Source organism: Dermacentor albipictus, chromosome 1 (assembly GCF_038994185.2).
Source record: "Dermacentor albipictus isolate Rhodes 1998 colony chromosome 1, USDA_Dalb.pri_finalv2, whole genome shotgun sequence".
Taxonomy (NCBI): domain Eukaryota; kingdom Metazoa; phylum Arthropoda; class Arachnida; order Ixodida; family Ixodidae; genus Dermacentor; species Dermacentor albipictus.
Genome location: NC_091821.1, coordinates 309,916,611 through 309,937,826, shown reverse-complemented (window position 1 = coordinate 309,937,826; position 21,216 = coordinate 309,916,611). Strand labels below are relative to the sequence as shown.

At 42.2% G+C, this 21,216-nt stretch overlaps 1 protein-coding gene across 2 annotated transcripts; it reads left to right on the top strand.

The window, feature by feature from the left end:
* Nucleotides 1–51: 51 nt before the first annotated feature.
* LOC135907012 (leucine carboxyl methyltransferase 1-like) lies at nt 52–18,266 on the top strand. Of its 2 annotated transcripts, XM_065438666.2 has the most exons (7): nt 52–689; nt 1,755–1,938; nt 2,513–2,569; nt 2,658–2,902; nt 7,128–7,237; nt 17,099–17,182; nt 17,658–18,266. In XM_065438666.2, exons 1-7 carry the CDS (start codon nt 492–494, stop codon nt 17,794–17,796), a joined length of 1,017 nt encoding a protein of 338 aa, XP_065294738.1. In that variant the 5' UTR covers nt 52–491; the 3' UTR covers nt 17,797–18,266. The 2 variants fall into 2 exon arrangements, with proteins under 2 accessions (XP_065294738.1, XP_065294739.1); XM_065438667.2 differs by lacking the exon at nt 2,513–2,569 and having other exon boundaries at nt 57–689.
* The last annotated feature ends 2,950 nt before the right edge of the window (nt 18,267–21,216 follow it).

Below are 21,216 nucleotides of genomic sequence, written 5' to 3'. Positions count from 1 at the left end.
TGACGTAGTGTGAATTGGTGGCTTCAGGGTTTCATCTCTGTACATCGATCCAGAAGCAAGCGAGCAGTTCTAAGCTCTACGTCGTCAATATTTAAAATTGACGTTTGATGCCACATTTACTGAAGCTAAGTGATCCCGCTACGTCTCCGCGAACCGTATCAACGGCGGTACCTGGCGGTACTTAAGAACTCCATGCTTTTTGATTCAGGAAGTTGGCCAAATCATTTGTCCGTGAAATGATGTAGTGCAGATGATGATAGCGATGCTACTTGGTTGTTTTTGAGGATTCGATCTGTTTTCCACGCCTATGCGGGTTTGCGGCGCTGGTGGTGATCATTTAATCACTGCTGTGTAGCGTTAGCGTTGCTGCATGGAGGTTACGGGTTATGGTTCTGCGACAATACTGCAGCGCTCCCAGTAACTGCTGGTGAGACGAGCTCCTGAAGAAGCGGTGCCGCCGAAGTTGGAAACGAGGTTGACAGCAGTGCGCTATGAGTGAAGAGGACCCTGTGATACAAACCAACATTGATGCCACTTCGAGCAAAAGGGATGCGGTTACGAAGGGCTACTGGCACGATCCTTACATACAGTACTTTGTCAAGGCAACGGAACGCAAGACACCTGAGATCAGCCGCGGCTACTATGCCAGAGTTCAGGGTGTCAAAATGCTCTTGGACAAGTTCCTCAAGGTGAGCGCAGCAACCAACTTGATTTAAAGAAAGAGAGAGAAATGCGCAGATCCAATGCACATGTTGGAAGCTATGTGAAGTGAAGCTTTAGTAAAGTGGTTTATTAACTGCTCTACAATTAACGGTGCGGCGTGCAATTTTGTTTACTTTCATCCCAAGCAGCATTTATTCTCATGGAAGTTCTTTTTATCCACCGTAAAGATCACAGCTCTAGTGTCATGCAATCTTTTCATATTTATACACGGTATCGTTTAGAAGCTATGCTGGAATGCAAACACCAATTCAAGCGAATGCACAGTGTAAGGCGTACACGTAGCGTTGTCACAAGGACGAAAACGATGTATGATGCTTGTCGAGAGAAGAATGGCGATGGCAGATGTATGCACAGAAAATTACGCCACGCGTCGAACTACCCTTAGGAATTCATCTCTTGTGTGACAGTCGGATATACCCATTCTGAAGGATTGACCAAAAACGGGAACATCCCCAGTGGCACATGCTGAATGGCTAAATCAAATGAAGTAAATCAAAGAATTCGTGAAATTCCCCATTCTATTAACAGATCGGTGTGCTTTAGAGGTGTCTGTGAGGTGACATTATATGTACAGGTTTTATTTTGGAAGTTATTTCTTTGTTACACTGAACAGAGGCGCACATGCTTGGGCAGCATACAAGGGTTTAAAAAGTCAGTTCACTTGTACTTTCGTTCGTGCACATATAACTTTTGCATATATATTCATAGATATACTTGCGAAGATATAGCGACCGACTGATACAACAGCATCCAGGTAGCCATGGGACAACTGGGAAAGTAGGTAAAGAAAGCTACACTTTAAATGGGACGTTTGCTTTGCATGTATTTATTATTATTTGATTCTGCCAGTGTCAAATGTGCTCTTTATTGATGATGTGCTGTCACATTTTTCTGTCAAGTTGTCAAAGCAACAGCGGCAATTTAGCTTGCTAAACAAGTGTGATCAGCTTTCTCTCTCTCTATCAAGGATAAATGTAGTTTTCGTTTCATTTATTGAGCATGTATATCAGTTATGATGTTTTTGCCCGTAGGTCTGCGGTCCTGAGTGCCAAATCGTCAATTTGGGTGCGGGCTTCGACACCTTGTTTTGGCGGCTCATGGACGAGAAAGCGCAGTTTAAGAGCCTCGTAGAAGTAGACCTACCTGCTGTCACCACACGCAAGTGCTACTACATCAGACTGCGCAAACAGCTCCTCAAAGGCATAGCCACTGAAGGTCTGTTTTATCTTCATCACTTGTACTTGTTTTCTTGATGTTTCCAGGTGATACTTCTACAAGTGACTTTCTATGTGTTGTGTATGGTCTTGTCATGTTTCCGTTATGCATTTCTGATGTGTCGGCAGCTTTCTTTTCTGTCACCAGTTTTGTGATCGTTTAAGCAAGGTTAGCTATTATACTTTGTGTTGGTGTAAATTATAGAGTAGAGCCTCAAGGGAGTGCTTTCTATTGTCACTTTTCTCCGGAACAATGATATATACATATTGGGGGAAAAAAAAGTTATGTTTACATGTCCTCGGGTCACTGTCCATGTATTATGAATCTGGCTGCACTTTTGACTGTGCAGCACAATACAAACTTGTTTTTAAAACCTATTAGTTCTCCTTCAATGCTTCAACCCTTGAGTGCTGGCCTTTCTGGTCTGCTGTTTTACAGTAAGATGCATCCTTGCCAATGCCCATCAAGTGCTATGATGCTGGGACCTCTTTTGTTCTTTCCCAGCATGCTAGTTACTTTTTCTGTACGTTTCACTGTCTACTTGCATGTCACTGTCTCCTTTTGCCCTTTCTAGATGCGTTTAACCAGCTGCTGATCCATCGTGCATCAGGTGTTAGCACACCAACCTTGGGTTAAGTACAAAATGTGCCGCTGCTTCTTTGCAGTTTTCACGAGGTGATGCTGCCTTTATAATAGTGCAACTGCTTGCATGTATGCAGATGATGATGTCCGGGTCAGCGCTTCAGACTTGCATGCTGGCCACTACCACCTGGTGGGCTGTGACCTGCGCGAGCTTGATGTGTTCGAAGCCAAGGTGGTGCACGAGTCTGGACTAGACCTTAAGCTGCCTACAATGTTCATCGCAGAGTGTGTTCTTGTCTACATGAGTTGCGACGAGTCATCGGCACTCCTGTCCTGGATCACACGCAACTTCCCGAATGCAGTGCTCGTTTCCTATGACCCCGTGAGTTGGTGCACTGATGCAACAGTATTGATAGTAGTCACATTGTCTGGACCATTTTAACAGCCCTGAGCTATGTGCGAGCTATGAAGAATGACATAATGCAGGGCAATCACTGTAGTAAAATAGACCTTACTACTCTGCAGTTTGATTCTCCATGCTGCACTTTTGGGCCGGGATAATGCAAAGATTTTCTGATTCCAATTCCTTTCCTTTTTGTCTGTAATCCAATTGCACACTCCACCTATATTATCACCAGGATTGCCAACTCATCAGCAGTGACTGATAAAAAAGAAACAGAACCAAGCGAAAAGAATCGTTACGTTATACCGGCCCTCTTCTATTGGCATCTGAGGTCCCCTTTCACATGAGATCAGACTGGCAAGTTCAGTTGACATTGTTAGTTTCATTGACAAAAATGCGTAGTGCTCACTTTATTACCAATATACAGTCGACTCCCGATAATTCGAAGCCGCTTAATTGGAATTTTTGGTTAATTAGAAGTGAAGTGCTGGTCCCGTCAGTTTTGCATGTAATCCTGTAGAAGAAATCGCTCGATAATTCGAAGTCCTCATCCAGCAATATTGTTTAATTGGAAGTTAATTTTCAGCTGGGATCCTCGAGGTGACCGTCATTCTTTGGTAGAATGTGCAATTTTTCAAGTGTTGCAACAGTTCCGTGCTCCGCGTTGGTGTCATCGCCACCGCAGCCGCCCGCAACGCCATCCTTCTTGGAGCGGCGCGATTATTCATTGCTACGGCTGCCGTGGCCTCCGCGATCAGCTCCGGCGGGAGGCGAAGCGGCTTCCACTGAAGGCCACGCGCGGCTGCCGCGCGTTGCCGAAGCTGATCGCTGAGGCCTTGCGGGTGCCATAGGTGCATGCAGCGCTGCATACTGGCAGTGGCGAGATTGTACGAGATTAGTCTTGCAGCGTGCGCAGCGTATGTCAAGGCGTGTGTTGGTCGAGCGCCTTTGTGCGGGAAGCTCGTAGGCTAGGTTGTTCCTCGGGTGATTCGGAATTGACTGTACCTAGTCACGCAGTTCATAGCCATGGCAAACCGTGGCTCTTATCGCACGCTGGACCTGGCAACGAAAGTCGAGGTTTTGAAGGAAGTTGAGAAGGGAGGTGCCGCCAAACAAGACATAGCACGGAAGTACGGGATCAAGCCGAACACGCTCTCAAACTACATCAAGAACAAGCGCACAATAATGGATGCATTTGAGAACGACAAGTTCAAGACTTCTCGGAAGTGAATGCACACCGGCGCTTACCCAGAGTTGGAGAAGGCTCTGCTGGTTTGGATTAGGGAGGCCAGGAGCAACGAACTTCCTCTCAGCGGAGACATCGTTGCGATGAAAGCCCGAACGCTTGCAGCAATGTTGGGGATCGATGACTTCGTTTCGTCAGATGGATGGCTGACGCGCTTTAAAGATCGCCATGACCTGGTTTTCAAGAGTGTGTGTGGTGAAAAGGCGTCCGTTAACCAGGAAACATGCGCCACGTGGAGGGACGGAAAGCTGCGTGAATATCTCGCCGAATACAGAACGGAAGACATCTTCAATGCAAATGAGACTGCACTCTTCTATCGGCTTCTACCAGAGAAGACCCTGACATTCAAGGACGACGACTGTGCTGGGGGCAAACGCAGCAAGGAGAGCGTGTTGGTGCTGATCGCGGCAAACATGACTGGCACGGATCGATGTCGGTTACTTGTGATCGGGAAAGCCGCGAAGCCGAGATGTTTTAAAGGAGTGAAGAGTGAAGACGCTGCCTGTGGACTATGAGGCGAACAAAAAAGCTTGGATGACGGCCGAAATCTTCAAGAGCTGGATAAGCAAATTGGACCGCAAGTTTGCTGCTTCGAACCGCAAGGTGTTGTTCCTTGTCGATCACTGCAATGCTCACGTGAATGTGCCAGCCTTGAGTGCAATACGCCTCGCATTTTTGCCTGCAAACACAACGGCTGTTTTGCAGCCAATGGACCAAGGCATCATCAAGAATGTTAAAGTCCTGTACAGGCGGCACCTCCTCGAGCGCATGATTTTGTGTATGGATAGCTCTACAAAGTACGAGGTGAGCCTGCTTAGTGCCATCCACATGTTGGCGCGAGCATGGGATCGTGTGAAGCAAGAAACAATCGCAAACTGCTTCAGGGCTTGCGGTTTTGTGGCAGCTTCTTCGGAGGATGCCTCTAAAATTTCAGCGGAGGAAGCGTCAACAAGCGAGCTCGACGGCACTGATTTTGGTGATGCTCTCGGGGACGTCAATTTTGAAGATTACGTCGCCGTAGACAAGGCGGTCTAAACGTGTGGTGCGCTGATGGATAGCGAAATTGTAGAGATTATTCGGCCCCAGGAAGCGACCCAGGAAAGAGACGATGACGTTGAAGGCGAGCTGCAACCTAAGGCTGCTGATGTAGCTGCGGGCCTTGCTCTCGCGGAGCGCTTCTTTGCCGCTGAAGGTAACGTGGAAAAAGCGTTCCGCCACATCTACAGCCTGCAGAACTTGCTTTCAGCAGCGCGATTCGGCAAGAAGAAGCAAAGCAAAATGACCGACTATTTTTCTTAGAGAAAATACTCGATTTCGCCACAAATAAAGTGCCGTTTTTTGTGTTTTGTGCTTAATTGGAAGTTCGTTTAATTCGAAGTTTTTTGCGATCTCCGTGAACTTCGTATTAACGGGAGTCGACTGTATCGCATACAAACTCACTCTGTCAAAAAAAATGTTTTTTCTTTTCCCGAAAATGAAGTTCAACAATTTTATTAACACAGTGGAGTTTTTCAGATTTTGCAATACTGACACTTCATACCACTATAGACTGTTTCTGCAGAGTAGTAGGCTCTAGAAGAACAAGATGGCACTTTCGGCGGCACACCACACATTGCGTCAAGCAAATGCGAAACAATTACCGCTACTACCTGTGTGATCAGCTGTTGAAAATGTAACTGGGTGATTGCTAATACACTGCACTCCATCCTTGCTGCAAAATGTGGAATGGTAGAAGGAAGATGCGTGCTGTAGTTGGATGCAGAAATAGTGATAGGCATATTAAGGAATAAAATGAATCTGTACGGCCAAATTCACGGATGGCTGCTACACAAGGACTGTCTGTATTGCCAGCCCTTCGAGATGCATGGCTTTCTTCAAGGATAAAAAAATTCACGCATCCATCGGTGTCAGATCACTAACCTCCAAAGAAAAGAAAGGACTTCAACCCCGAAACATCGCCAAGAGCGAGTACCGCTCGTCACACAATGGCAAAGTGTGTAGCAGCATTCATTGGCATAGTAAGTTTCTCGCCCATCTAGGCACATCCACCCCAACTCAATGCCCACTCTATTGCCTACATGTCAAGAATAAGTGAATAGGTGCACTCTTGAATTAATGCGCCCAAGCATGGATGGTGGACTATACTGACAGCACAATTGTTCGAAGCTGAATGCTTCGTGACGATCCATAGAGTAAGTGAGTGACTAGCGATAAATACGTCCTTGCTACAAGCTATTATAACATACAGCACATCTATTTTCCAAGCCTGGTGTTCCGCAAGAACAAATTTGCCACACCTGAGCAAACCTGCGAGTGATTTGGCAGAAAAGAAAGAATCAGATAGTGACTGCATCGAGGAACGTTACTGAGCCAGAAACATGAAAAACCACTGCTTCAAAGCATTTCGCAAATAAAGAACTAAGAGCAATAGACACTGATCCTGATTTAATTCAGAAGCGTAAAGTTTATATGGCTTAAAATATATCTTAGCCCCGCTTCTAGTACAGGCATCATATACACTGCTCACACCATTAAGACAAGGCATAAGGACCTTTGGAAGTGCTTGCTTGTTCCATCAAGCTGTGGCCAAATCTTTGTGTCGTTCACCCTGTTACTGTCGACAATATCTGCCGAAACAGTGTTTTGCTGAGCTGCACCGGGTGTCATGCACATCCATTGTAAATACGGAGGCAGCTCAGGCAAACAATTTCATCACCATGTGATCAGACATGGCGGTACCCATGGGATCACCGTGAAAAGGGTCAGTCTTAAAATTTTTCTACACACTTGTGCATGTAGATTGTGCAGTGCTTTATTTCTTTGTTTTTTACCTTATTAAGCATATAGATACAGAAGTGTTGAAACGTTGGCTCTGCACTGAGGCTTTTCTTGTTTGTCCACTGTTAATCAGTACAAGTTTTCTAACTCCGTTTGTCTTGTTTGGTTACACCTGTGCAGGTCAACATGGCTGACAAGTTTGCCGAGGTGATGGTGGAGAACCTAAAGCAGCGCAATTGCCTTCTAGCGGGGCTGCAGGCATGTACTACCATCAAAGCTCAGGAGGAAAGGCTAGTGGATTGTATTTTCCTTTATTAATGTTACATTGCTGTCGTTGTTTCCACTTCACTGTAAATGGTGACCAATACGAAAAAAGCAGCAAAATAATTATACCTTTGAGCATTGGCATTTGAAGATACAAGGGAAGGGTCAATACTACCCTTTCCAGTCTACAGAATGACTGCCCCTGAGGACGAATGTCTTCTGCATTTTAGCCATTACTTAACCACACTATATTTCACAGTAAGTTCACCAGCCATGAAAGCTACTGGCAGAGCAAACCACTAGAATGGCAATAGTTTTGCTGACACATTAACTGCACTTGACAATATAGACCAATGTGGGTAGTGTTATTTGCCCTTCTAGACTGCCCTCAAGCATTTGGGAAATCGCCTCCTCATCAAGGAAGGTATAATGGTTAGCGATGAATATCTTTTCACTGACCAAAACCAGACATAAGTTGGTGTTACTACAATTCGTCAAATGTGACAATCACAGAGCTTTGTGAACAATGAAATATTGTTGTCCCCAGCACACTGTATCATTTGCTCAAGCTTAAACGAATTTGATTATTTATCTCTGGACCATGAGAGACAGAGCCACAGTCGTACTTGCTGGAACAATTGTTGGCTTAAAGTATTTTGACATTTTCCACGTTTATGGACGTCTATGCAGTCACATTATACAGGGAATTGCTCCATAACCAGATGGAAATTTTGTCTAAACTCACTGCGGTTCAGGACAACCAAGACTCGTTTGAAACAAGAATCCTAGACATGCAGAACCAGCTTCTTGTTATCTAGACTAAGGTACAAAGCTTAGACGAGACTCTGAGCAGGCTCGCAACTCTTGAGGGAATTGTAGCTGACCACAGCGTTGAGACATCCAGTCTGTTCAAACATCTGGATGATCTGGATAACCGTTCACGATGAAATAATCTTATCATTAGAGGAATTAAAGAAGACAAACATGAAAATAAAGAGATCCTATTAAGCAAAGTAAAAGACGGAATCTTCAGTGCTACTCTGAAAGTGAGTGTATCTTCTATTGAAAGAATTCATAGGTTAGGCAAGAAAATTTCTGGTAGAACTCGACCAGTCATCCTGAGGATGGCAGGCTATAGGGATAAAATGAAAGTTTTGCAAAACTGCACAAATCTGAAAGACATGGATTACAGCGTAAGTGAAGATTTCTCTAAAAGAGTACAGGGAATAAGAAAAAAGCTATGGGACTCGGCAAGTGAGGAAAAGAAAGCAGGAAATAAAGCAAAGCTTCTTTTTGATAAATTAAAGGTAAACAATATGCTGTACAGCTGGAATGAAGGACGTGAGGAAAGGTGCAAACTACAAACTTATTCAGGAGCAAGTGATAATTGACGCATGCAGGGCCAACATGCTGGCTTCAAAATAATCAACGTAAATGCAAGAAGCCTGATAAACAAAGCGCATGCACTTGAAGCTCTAGTTATTGATCACGCACCTGACATTGCTGCAATTACTGAAACCTTGTTGTATAAAAATTCAATAGCGAAATCACGCCACCCGGATATTCGCTGGTTAGCAGGGATCAAGATGGAAGAGGCGGAGGCATGGCCCTTCTGGTGAAATGAAATATCACATTTTTCACTTCAGAAGTACCAGAAAATATTGCGGCTGTATGGATTACTACAAAATTGAATAATCGCACTGTATTCATTGGAGCGGTATACAGGCCTCCAAACTCTCCAATAGAACACATTTTGCTGTTAAGAGAATTCATGGAAACGTACGTGAAAGAGCAAGGCAGCATACTGTTACTAGGTGATTTTGATCTCCAGGCTATTGATTGGGATTCATATGTAGCCGGAGATATAGATGTTACATCTTCTGAGATGTTTTTGGATTTAATATATTCTTACAATTTAACCCAGCTTGTTAACCAATATACTAGGGTGTGTGCAACAACGTCATCTGTACTTGATCTTATATTAATCTCAAATGCTTTGCCACCGCATGTGATTGACTGTCTTGTTGATGAAGGGTTATCTGACCACAAAATGGTTATTCTGTCCTTGAACATGTCATCGTACTCCTTGCACCAGGATTCAAGCATCCAATATCTAAACTTTCAAGCTGCTGATGATGTTAGTGTCTTTGATTACCTTGACAGGTTGTTTGATAACCTTTTATCTGTTTATGAATCCAATGGTAGCACTGACGATCTCTGGGACTTTTTTTCCAAGGTTACGATGCATTGTGTTACATGATTTATCCCTGTAGGCGTCAAAAAATGCAAACGAAATAACCCATGGATTACAAGGGAAATAATTCATGTCAAACAGAAGATAAGAAGGAAACGAAAAGCTTGTTCTCGAGATCCTAGCGCCCAAAACAAGACTTTGCTTCATAACATGAGGCTCGACTTAAACGGTCTTATCAAGGAATCCAAGAAGAGATTCTTTAATGTAACACTGAAAAATTCCCTTCATAAAGCACCTAGTAAATTTTGGATATATGTAAACCCTTCTAAACAAACCATATAAAGATGAGGATGAAATGATTACCCAAGAACGTACAGAAAATTTCAATTCCTTTTTTTGCTCCGTGTTCACCAATGACAATGACACACTTCCGTACTTTCATGACACCTCTGACCGCCCTTCAGCATCTGACCTTCTCCTCAACGAGGAAAGAGTCCTCAAGCTTCTTCTGCGCATTAACATTAAGAAATCCCCCGGCCCTGATAGCATCCCGAACGAGTTCCTATATAGGTATGCTCTGTGGGTTGCTAAATATCTTACCGTAGTCTTTCAGTCTTTGCTCACCGAGGGAACATTTCCCTACAGCCTGGAAGCAAGCTAAAATAATTACAGTTCACAAAAGTGGGAGCACATCTGAGGTACGAAACTACAGGCCTATTTCTCTTACGAGTACCCGCTCCAAACTGCTTGAGCATATCGTTTGTAAACATCTGTCAAATTACCTAGAAGCGTACAATTTATTATCACCACCACAACATGGTTTTTGCAAGAGGTTGTCTACAATAACACAGCTTGTTCAAACCGTTCACGATCTTTCATAAACATTAAATTGCCGAGGACAGGTCGACCTAATTTTTTTAGACTTTGCCAAAGCGTTGGATAAAGTACCGCATCCTAGACCCCTGCCAAAAATGGATGAAATATTTAGAAATCTAAATATTAATAAGTGGTTTACATCCTACCTTCAGTCTCGTGAGCAGTACATCGAAATAAATAAAATTAAATCCATGTCCAAACCGGTTTTGTCTGGAGTACCCCAAGGCAGTGTCTTGGGTCCTCTTTTATTTCTTATATTTAATTATGATTTGCCTTCTGATATAACTGTTCCACTAAGGTTGTTTGCAGACGACTGCATTATTTACAATAGGGTCGAATGTTTAAGTCAGCAGTTAGACCTTAACAACAATTTACAAAGGATATTAAAATGGTGTAATGAATGGCAAATGTCACTGAACCCAGTAAAATCAGTTTGTATGACCATAACAAGAAAGAAAGTGACTTTGCGGTACAAATACAGCATCAATCCAAACGAACTAAAAAGAGGAACAGGATATAAATATCTAGGACTAATATTTACTCAAGATTTAAGGTGGAATATGCATATCAATCAGGTGTGTAGCAGGGCAAGCAAAGTCTTATGGTTTCTCAGGCGAAGACTGTACAGCGCAACTCCTGAAGTGAAAAGCTTGGCATATAAGATATTAGTAAGGCCAATTATTGAATACGCTAAGATTGTATGGGACCGGCACAGTGTAACCATTAAAACTTCTTTCTGGGCGAGTTGGTGCATACTTGACATAAAAATTGTAACAGCGCAAATACATGCAATCACAAAGTAACAAGGACAAGACACAAGCTCTGTGTCTTGTCCTTGATACTTTGTGGTTGCATGTGTTTGCGCTGTTACAATTTTTATGTCAAACACTGTAACCAACCGTCATAAATTGGACAGAGTTCAACTACTTTCCTCCAGATTCATATTTATTAAGTATCAGCGTTGTGCACTCTCCTACTGAACTATGCAGACGTGCAAACCTCTACGCTTTAGAACCAAGGACTAAGTTTGACCGACTGAAGTTTTAATACTTAATTATTCATAACCAGGTTAGAATTAATTTAGCTGATTTCTGTGTAATTTCACCAGATCAGCGCTCCAGACACAAGCACAGTTTATACACACAGCCGCCAGTTACACGGAATGATATATATTCAAGCATAGTTTTTTTACGAGGGCGATCAAAGAATAGAATGAATTACCCAATCCACTTGTCACATATTCTTCTGTCAGTGCTTTTACTGCTGGTGTGGAGAATCTTATTTTCCTGGATATGGATGTGTCATAGCAACTGTTTCTATTTCTGATGCGCATACTGCGAGTGTCCTTGATCACCGCATGTCACTTTTTACAGGAACTGCTATTGTATTGTTTTTTTATCTACATGTACCAATATTTTGTATATTTTTGTTGTATTTCTATCCACTCCTGTAATGGTCCATTCTTGGACTGACAGTATAAATAAACAAACAAACAAAGAAACATTGATAACAACTTCAGGGTGCAAGAAAACATATTCACATACATGCACGCAGTCACACACTCAAGAAAAACCCCTTCTGTGTGTGAGTGTATACTAGTGCGTGTTCTTGCACCCAGAAGTTGTTAACAAGATGGATTACAAATTAAGTGAGCTATAATTTCTTCTAGGTATGTAATCGTTTATGCTTTGATTTGTCATTTTCAAACCATAGATATGACTGAGTCAAGGTTCAAATATATTTGCTGTGTGTGTTATAGTGTTCTCCATTAAAGTGTTTCCTTCTCACCTCTGCAGCGGTATATCAGTCGAGTGAGCTTCTGATCTTGCCTGATATTAGCAGGTTAAATAGACACCCAAAGGGAAGTAAATGCACATTCAGCACAACTTGAAACTTCTGATACAGCAGATGTACCATATTTACTCGCATAATCCTCACACTTTCGTTTTGTGGAAAATGATGCGAAGTTTGGGGGGTGCGATAATTATGTGAGGAAAATTTACTGCAAGAACATACAAAGTGCTAAAAAAAAAAGAAATGAACGAAACTGCTGCAAATCGGGGTTCTCACGCCATCCACTACAAGCTCATAGAAGTACTTCCAAACAGGACTTAGCAGTAGAACCACAGGTTTAACACAAAGCAAGATTTATTTGCAGACACTAAACCTGGAACCACTAAGCAAATAAATAAAATGTCTCTTGGCCGACCTCTGGACTAGGGCTGTGTGCTAGGGACTAAGACAAGGGCTGCACTCGTTGATAATGTGCATCATGCTTTAATAAGACATGGTGCTCGGCTGGCATACGCTATCATCATCAGTGGTCAGAACGAGCAGATGACATCTGCCGCTGCGATATTTGGGGGTGTGATCTCATTTTTGATGGGCCATGAGGGGAGTGTGTGCATTATGTGAGTGCGAGAATTACTCGAGTAGATACGGCATCACTAAATGAAAGCAACATTTGTAGCATATTGGTTTACCAAAAAGGGCATGAAACTACCGGTAAAAGGCACATGGCAATGCCACTTTCAAATTCCTAGAGAAGCTTCACCTGCCATTAAAAATTTTAACCATGATACACTAGGGCTTGGCAAGTTTTAAGGAAAGAAAGAATTGAATTAGATTTAGAAATATAAATTTTAACCCGACTACTATTATATGCTTAACTGGCAAAATCGACCTAAATGTTATTTGTCACTATGTGACATTAGGATGATGAGCAAAATGAGAACAAGGTGAAAGCAGGAGCCAACGTCTCGACAAGTGGACTTGTCTTCTTCAAGGCGGCATATGCTTTCCTCACCACAGTATTTATAGGTGGAGTTCTTCTAAAGGGGAGAGGGTGTAAGGCGGGTGAGTGTGGCAACGAGCAAAGGTGTGTGACCTGACCGTCTATCAAGCATGTGTCAATGCCTGCGTGTTAGCCAGCATGTCAACAGCATCTGACACGCTGGCTGGAAAAAAGAAGAAGAAAGAAAGGGGGAAAAATGAAAAAAAGAAAGCTAAGAAACCAAACTAAGTATTTGTTGTCTATAACTTGAAATTTAGCATAGCGAATAGATTCTAAAGCTCCCTTTGAAATGTTTATGCCTATTGGTTGCACTGTCTTGAACTTATAGATAAAGTATGATTCTCTTTATTTTGCTTCTCGTTCAGAACAAAAATTTGACTGTAAGATGTAGAGTTTAAGTTCATCAAAGTTATGACCTGGTTGGTTGAAATGCTCGGCGACGGCTTTGGGAAGCTTTTTAGCTGTGTCCGCACGATCTCCGTTTAATCTGACGTTCATTGATTGTCTTGTTTCACCTATATATTGTTTCTTACAGAAGGAACATTCAACCATATAAATCATATCCGAACTTGTACAAGTGAAGCTAGATTTGACTTCGTGTGTATAACTATTTGCGGTGCTTTTAATTTTAATGTCACTTTGAAGGTGCCTGCAGGTTTTGCACCTGGGGCGACAATATGCTTCTATTACGGGGGAATGCTGTTGGCTGACTTTTGCATGCACTAACATGTCTTTAAAGTTCCTGTTGTGGCGATAGGTAACCCTAGGTACACCCAGGAACGCTTTTCTCAGACGCTCATTACTTGATATATTGGGTGGTATTTTCGTAGGATGTTGTTTATGTTTGGGAGTGCATTAGAATATTTTGTTATAAAGGCCGGTGGTCCGTCAGATTCTGGTGTGGGCTGTTTCTTCGCCAATTCCGACTGTCTCCCCAATCGTGATGCAGGATCACAAGCTCTATCGAGAGTAACTTGGGGATAGTTCCCTTCTGCTAGCATTACTTTAAGGTAATTTAGGTGGTGGATATAATCGTCTTCGCTGCAGATTCTTATTCATTTTGCTTGTCCGACAAAAATTCCTTGCTTGCAGTGTCGCGGGTGATAACTGTTGTAGTTTAAATATTGCTGGCTATCCGTAGGCTTCCGGTAAAGTGCCGTTGTCAGTTTTCCGTTTTCTATGTAGACCGTCATGTCCAGGAAGTTGATCTGACTAGGAGAGTGGTGAGCAGTAAATTTAATACTCGGGTGAAAGCGATTGAAATGGCTAAATAAGTCGCTTAAGGTGCTTTTGCCGTGTTCACATATTATAAATATGTCGTCAATGTAATGAAGATAGGTGTGGAGTTTTAAAGGGTAGGATTTCAACAGGTCTCCTTCAAGCTGTTCCATGAAAATGTTCGCATACGTGGGAGCGAATGGTGTACCCGTGCTAGTGCCGAAAGTTTGCAGGTAGTGATTAGAATCCAATTCGAAATAGTTTAGCATGAGAACTAACCTAAGGAGCGACAGGTAAACTTCAGGAGCGTGCGCTTGGGGATTGATTGCGAGGGATTTAGACTAAACGGCTTCAATTCCTTCACTCATGGGTATGTTGGTGTAAAGGGCGAAACATCCAAAGTGACTAGAATAGCGCCCTCAGAAAGGATTTGGTTCGCGTTGATGCCGTCAGTAATTCGAAGGAAGTGGGGCACGTCTTGAACGAAAGATGTGAGGGTGGTGGGGATGTTTGACAGGTGGCGATTTCAGAATTTAGATAGTGACTCAGTAGGTGTGTTGTTATTAGACACAATAGGCCGACTTGGGATTTCTGCTGTAAATATTTCGAACTTTGCAAAAAGTGAGTTTTAGTATAGCGTGATAGCGTAGTTTCCATGTGGGACGCTATTCGAATGGCACTTAGGTGTCATATATATAATACACATAAGTGATTTTATGTATTGTATAAGCTGTGCATGCACATCTGAAAAGTGGGACAGGCAGCGCATTGTAGTTGTACTTTCCACGTATGCTGATCCGGGGCGAAATCAGTACAAGCCTGTTGTCCATGGCCTTCAAGATCGGGAGATCATGATGGTCATGTGCCGTCACACCTATGTCTCGACCTTGCCGTTGGGTGGTACTGCCATCGCAGAAGTTTCTTTCATTAGACCTCAATGCATTCAAACCAAAAAGTGATCTCAAAAAACTCCACAAGGTTATCCATAATACCCTGTTGTTGAAGCAGCCTTTTACACAGTCAAAGCCATGTACACAGTCTGCTACGAATTAAGTGAATTCTATGGAAGCAACAGCAAATTCAGTTCGAAACAGGCGGCTGGGACCGCCGCCATGTTTTACATAAGCCACACACAGACTAACATTAAATCTGAGAAATAGTATATGTATGCTTAACACTATGGGTCGTTTAGTGATCTGCACATGTGCATTTTGTTCCTGCTTTTATGCTAAACTAAAACTCTCTAATTAAGCCTTTTTCTTTCTTCTTTTTTTAGTATTCTCTAATAAAGTATATGCTCATTACAACAGACCCATGTACAATAGACTTTCTAATATAACAGACCATATTTCAACCTTAGTTTGCTTGACCTATTGTACTAATGCAACGAAATTTGCTTTTAACGGACCACGCTACAACCCACTATCGGCTACAGCAGACAAAATTAGCAGCAATTTTTGTCAAAATCGGGCGTATAAAACGAACTTTTGCCGTGTCGACATGTGCTGACAACTCACTTGCGAGGGTCAGCCGATGATCGTGGCTCAATATCGTGCACGTGAGGGAGCAAGGTGGGGCAGGGTGGAAGCGCGCCTTCTTTTATGCGCGAGGCATGGGGGGGGGAGGCGAGGGAGAGATATACTCCGGGGCTGCTGCCATATCTTTAAAGTGATCTGCCATGTGGACGAAATGTTCACCCACCCAGGCACCGTATATTAAAAGCGATCTGCAATGTGGACAAAGTGCCCCAGGCCTGGTAGCTTGGTATGCGCTGTGCCTCCCACGTTTAGTTCACATTGAAGCAAGAGACAGCACGAAGGTCAATTCACTCGCTGCTGCTACTGCGCTTCCTCAATCCAACATTTTGACAGCAAATTTTCGCAGTCATCGAGCAAAATGTATTCATGTTTACTTGTGCAAGCGTGACACCATATCGCAATCGATGCCTCGCCTCTCAGGTGAAACTGCAACTTTTTAACGCAAGAGCCCAGTGTAAAAAAAAGTCCAGCGTCGACATCCTGCGTCGGCCGCCTTTTCAGCAAAAATCATTTTGAACCGCGGATACCCAACCATGCAGGCCCTCCATGTAGCACTAGCAAGTTACTGAACTAATTGAATTTCTCAAGGTGAGATATGTTAGAATAATCATAAAGTATGACTTACACACAACCTAAAGACGTGAGAGCATCGGATTGTAATTTGAATAAACGAGAAAACATAATTATTCTGTTAGGCAGAAACTGAAAACTTAAACCCCTTTCGCAAATCTCAAAGGCCATAAAGCCACTTGGTTTCTTGTAACAGCTCCAGATGGCGTTCGCCTCTGCCGCATCGCGGCCCACGCAAGAGGCTGCGTTTCTATCACGATGCTCGTCTTCGTGCATAGAGTTTGCCACCAGCGTTTCTTGGTAAACATTACGGTTACATAAGCAACAGGTGCCGGGAAGCTTGAGAAGCAGTCAGGGATCTTTGAATGCTATTGCGTTGCACTCTTTAAAGGCGAAACTTAAGCATCCTCAAAACTTTTTGGTTTGTTTTGTTACTTTGGATGTTTGTCACCCACTCTTTGCTATAATGTTACACATCGTGACCAAAATTTCGGAAGTGAGGTGTTTCCGATATCACAGACTTCGAATAAAACGGAGCTTTGTTGCCAGATTATCAAGGTCCGTTGTAATGCGAGCAAACTAGTAAGAAATATGTTGTCTGTTGAGTGATGCCTTTTGAAGGCACTTTTGCCGAGTAGAAATTAATGCATGGCATTCCTTTTGTTTCAACAAGCTGCTTGCATTGTCGACAATGCAGGATTCGCCAGTCAGGCTGGGAAGTGTGCAAAGTCTGGACTATGAACCAGGTCTACCAGTCATTCCCTGCCCTGGAATTACACAGGTTAGTCATGCAAGCACAGGTGGTTGCAGTCAATTTCTGCACTGTATTATAACTTTGTACCAATGAAAGGCTTGAACTTTCTAGCAATTAACTGTCAGTTAAACATATCAACAGTGTGTACCTCTCTCCACCACCTGTTTTTTCTCACGTCTACCAACACACCCAAACAGCCAGATTATTGAGTTAAGATTACCTTATTATTGGTGTGTTTCATATGCAACATTTTGTTTTCCCCCATATTTAATGCTAAATTTATTACCTCTTCATTTCTCATTATATGCCTCCAGATTGGAGCCTTATTTTTGTGCTTTTAAAATCCTCTTTCTTCATAATTAAATGCCCTGCAGGCAAACTTAAATATAGAAAATACAATAAATCTTGCACGTAAAAAGAAAGAAAAGAAAAAGGAAAAGCCAGTGAAAAATATCTCGCTGTTGAGTTCTAACGTGGTATTTCTCATTTATTTGCCTTCCAGGGTGGAGAAATTGGAGATGCTGGACGAACGGGAGCTATTGGATCAACTGTTGTCCCACTACTGCCTCTGCGTAGCGTACAAGGGTGGAGGTGTGCCCTCCAAGTTTGAGCAGCTGTGTTTCCCACTTGACAGCCACTGATGTGCCAACTGTTGTGAACAAAAACTGTCAGACTTGGTTTGGTGCCTATCCTGTCTGGGCAGCACATGTGGACATCTCATGTGGCATATGTGTTGCCTAGGGAATTGGAAGTAGCACTGAAAACCTTTTGGGGGCGGGGATCAGAATGTGGAAGAAAATGAAGTGCATTACATTACTGTGTGCTCATAAATGCAGTATCCCAGTGATAAATTTGTTGGTTACCGCACATTCGTTTCATTACAGCACTCCCATTTTTGTTGCTAACAAAGCAGGTTTCCTGTGCTTTGCTGGGGCGTGCTTGTTGGTGTATGAGTTTTGCCCACTGTATAGTTTTATGAACCTACCGCAGCACAGCCTGCTTAATATTCGGTCTACCTTGGTTTCTATGCCATTCAAGTTACATGGCACAACATTGTGATCCTGTGAAAGTTGATGTCAGAAGCATTATTAAAGCATGTGCAAACAACCAAGTGTGAGTTCCATTGCACAGCTGTCATATTACACACATCTATACAAAGTCTATGAATGACCTGACAAAGCTTAGGCCATTGTCTCTATGTGCATAGTTTAAAGTGAAGCCACTATGCCATTCATGCTGTTAGGGGGGAAAAAAAGCTATTAGTTTCCCACAATCTAGCACATTCAAAACAATAGCTGCAGCCTTAGAAGCACAGATGTTTCATCTTAAAACTTTTTGTGCGCAAACAAACAGGGACGAAGAATAGGGGCAACACAAGGATGAGCGCTTCCTTGTGTTGCCCCTATTCTTCGTCCCTGTTTGTTTGCGCACAAAAAGTTTTAAGATGAATCTGTTCCAACTAGGCCGACTCGCAGTTATGCTTCACAGATGTTTGTTTTGTTATTTCTACTTAATTTTATTTCAATTCACAGAATACACTGGAAACCAAGGAAGGTTGGGCTGAAGGTGTTTTGCAACACCTGATGAAGGTCCAGCCTTCATTTAGTAATTCAAGCACCTTCTGTTGCAGCATTGCATATGTGAAGTGATTTACACAATGATGTTTACAAAGACATTAAAACTTGAATTCGCATTCTAAGTTTTGTGTTTCTATGCAGGGAACAGCTTGGCGATAGGGTGAGGCCATAAATACTTTATTGGTCAAACAAAAAACAATATGTGTAATGTTTGTGTGCATTGCATCACACAGAACGGTAGGACAGAACAGCATCAGTTCACATGTTTTGCATTTGGTAAACTAAGGTGCACATTATCCTTGTAAATGCAGTGCAGAAGAGACGGACTGCAGTGCTGGTGTCTGTCTCTTCTACATTATTGTGTGTACCTTACACACTCTGTTTAAATGTATGAAACTGTAGCAACTAGTTCAACTATCAGTCCTAATTCAGTACAAGATACTGCCAGCATTTTCCACAATGCATGTGTGGATGTTGGCATCTGATGTTATTGTGGTCATCAAACATATTCCATTGTTAATATTATATGGTTATAATATACCAACCGTGTTGTGTGGTAGTTAATAGCTAATGTTCAAGTTGCGAACCAGAATGCCAGGCAGAGTTTGATCGCCTGCATATTCCAACACAATGGTAATGTACTGAACGAACTCTCTGAAGTCATCTAAAGGGGTGTGGCATCCCTATACATAAATGCCAACAGATTTATTTATTTATTTATTTCAAAGTACCTTACAGGCCCCAAGGGGAGCATTGAGTAAGGGGGGCGTCATTGAACAAATGACAAGAGAAAACATATATATGCGCGCTAAAAAATGTGAGCTAAAAATGTTTGTAATGATCACATGCTTCCAAACAGTGTTTAAAAAAAAACCGCTAAATCAATACAAAGCGTTATCGGGAAAGGAATGAAAAGGGCAATTCACTCTAACATAAAAGGCAATGTAACACTTGCGCGAAATAACGTACATAGCGCGAGTACATAAAGCAAACAAAATTGAAACCACAATAACAAGAAAGTCACGTATTATATGACATGACATATGTACAGATGAATATATTTGTTATGATGAAGACTGCAGGTTCAGTAGTTGTCTGAATTTATCATTGCTCATTTGAGCGACAGTGCTATTAGGAAGTGAATTCCATAACCGAATCGCTCGTGGTAAAGCCGAGAAGTTAAATGCGTCTACAACATTTACAACAGAAACAGTTAAATGCGTCTACAACAAATGTCTACAACATTTTACAGAAATATACTTGTAGTGGTCAGCAATGCATGAAGATTCAGACAGTACCTAATAAGAAATGTCATCTTTCAAATAAAGTAAAACAGCTTCACTTCATTGGTGTTTAACATAAACACCTTCACATCTATAACCATCAAAAGAAATATCTGCAGCATGTCTCAGTAAAAGCAAAATATAAAATGTGTGTCCTAGAAATATTTAAATAAAATATAGACGGCTTAAAGTTTGCTTGAGGGAAAACTCCTAGGACGGTTACGAATGTGTAACATGAATGTTTAAGCATTAGCTTTGGTATGGGCTAGCCGTTTTCGCTCTGTATCCTGAGCTTGCCAAAGTTCTTGGGGCTCTGAGGGTTCCGCTTCTTCCATGACATTTCAGTGTAAAGGATGTTTTATAGCATTGTTGTTTAAACTACTGTACTCCTCTCCGACACTTGAGTGCTCACTGGCTTTCTAAGCATACACGGGTGCAGCCAAAGGTGCTATAATGATTGCATGAAGAAATGATATGACTGTTCTTAAATTATGAATATAGTATAGAGACGACAATGTCACAATTGCAATGGAATGTCCACGATGGCATCAAAACGACGGCACAAGAAATGCGTGGCGACGATGGCATGACAACGGCGTCATAAACACAATTGAATAACGAAGGAATGGTGTTGATTGAATAATGAAGGCGGTTTGACAATAGGATGATGATGGCATGACAACTATATGACAACAAATTTATGTTATTTAAAGGGACACTAAAGTGAAAAATGATTTCTACTGCATCAGTAAATTACCGTTATACTACACCAAAAACACCACTCTTACAACAACAAGACGTTTGGTAAGCCAGAAAAAGCGCAAGAACGAAATATGGGTGGCGATGCCTACTAAGTTTCTGCACCTGGGGGCTGTGATGTTATGGATTTTGATGGCATCTTCTAGGGTCTACTAATTACATATAGCGGTACAGATTGACTATATTGTGTTCTAAAGGAACCAAATATTAAACATGGCAAGTTTCAAGAACCTTTACTCAGCCAACGCGGCCCAAATGCGAAAACATACTTTGGTATCCCTGACGTCACGCTGACGTACCGGCGCGAAGTTCAAATACTGATACTTGGACCTTCATTTTCTCATCTAATAAACTATTTTTTTGAAATGACTGCCTGCAGGGTTCTCAAACAATGTTTCATTAGTCTAAACTGATTTATTGTTTCGCTTTAATGTCCCTTTAA

Coding starts and splice junctions, on each gene's coding strand:
- LOC135907012 (XM_065438666.2), top strand. CDS start 492: ATGAGTGAAGAGGACCCTGTGATACAAACCAACATTGATGCCACTTCG. Junction 2,903..7,127: donor TGCTCGTTTCCTATGACCCC/GTGAGTTGGTGC, acceptor ACACCTGTGCAG/GTCAACATGGCTGACAAGTT. Junction 17,183..17,657: donor CCTGCCCTGGAATTACACAG/GTTAGTCATGCA, acceptor TTTGCCTTCCAG/GGTGGAGAAATTGGAGATGC.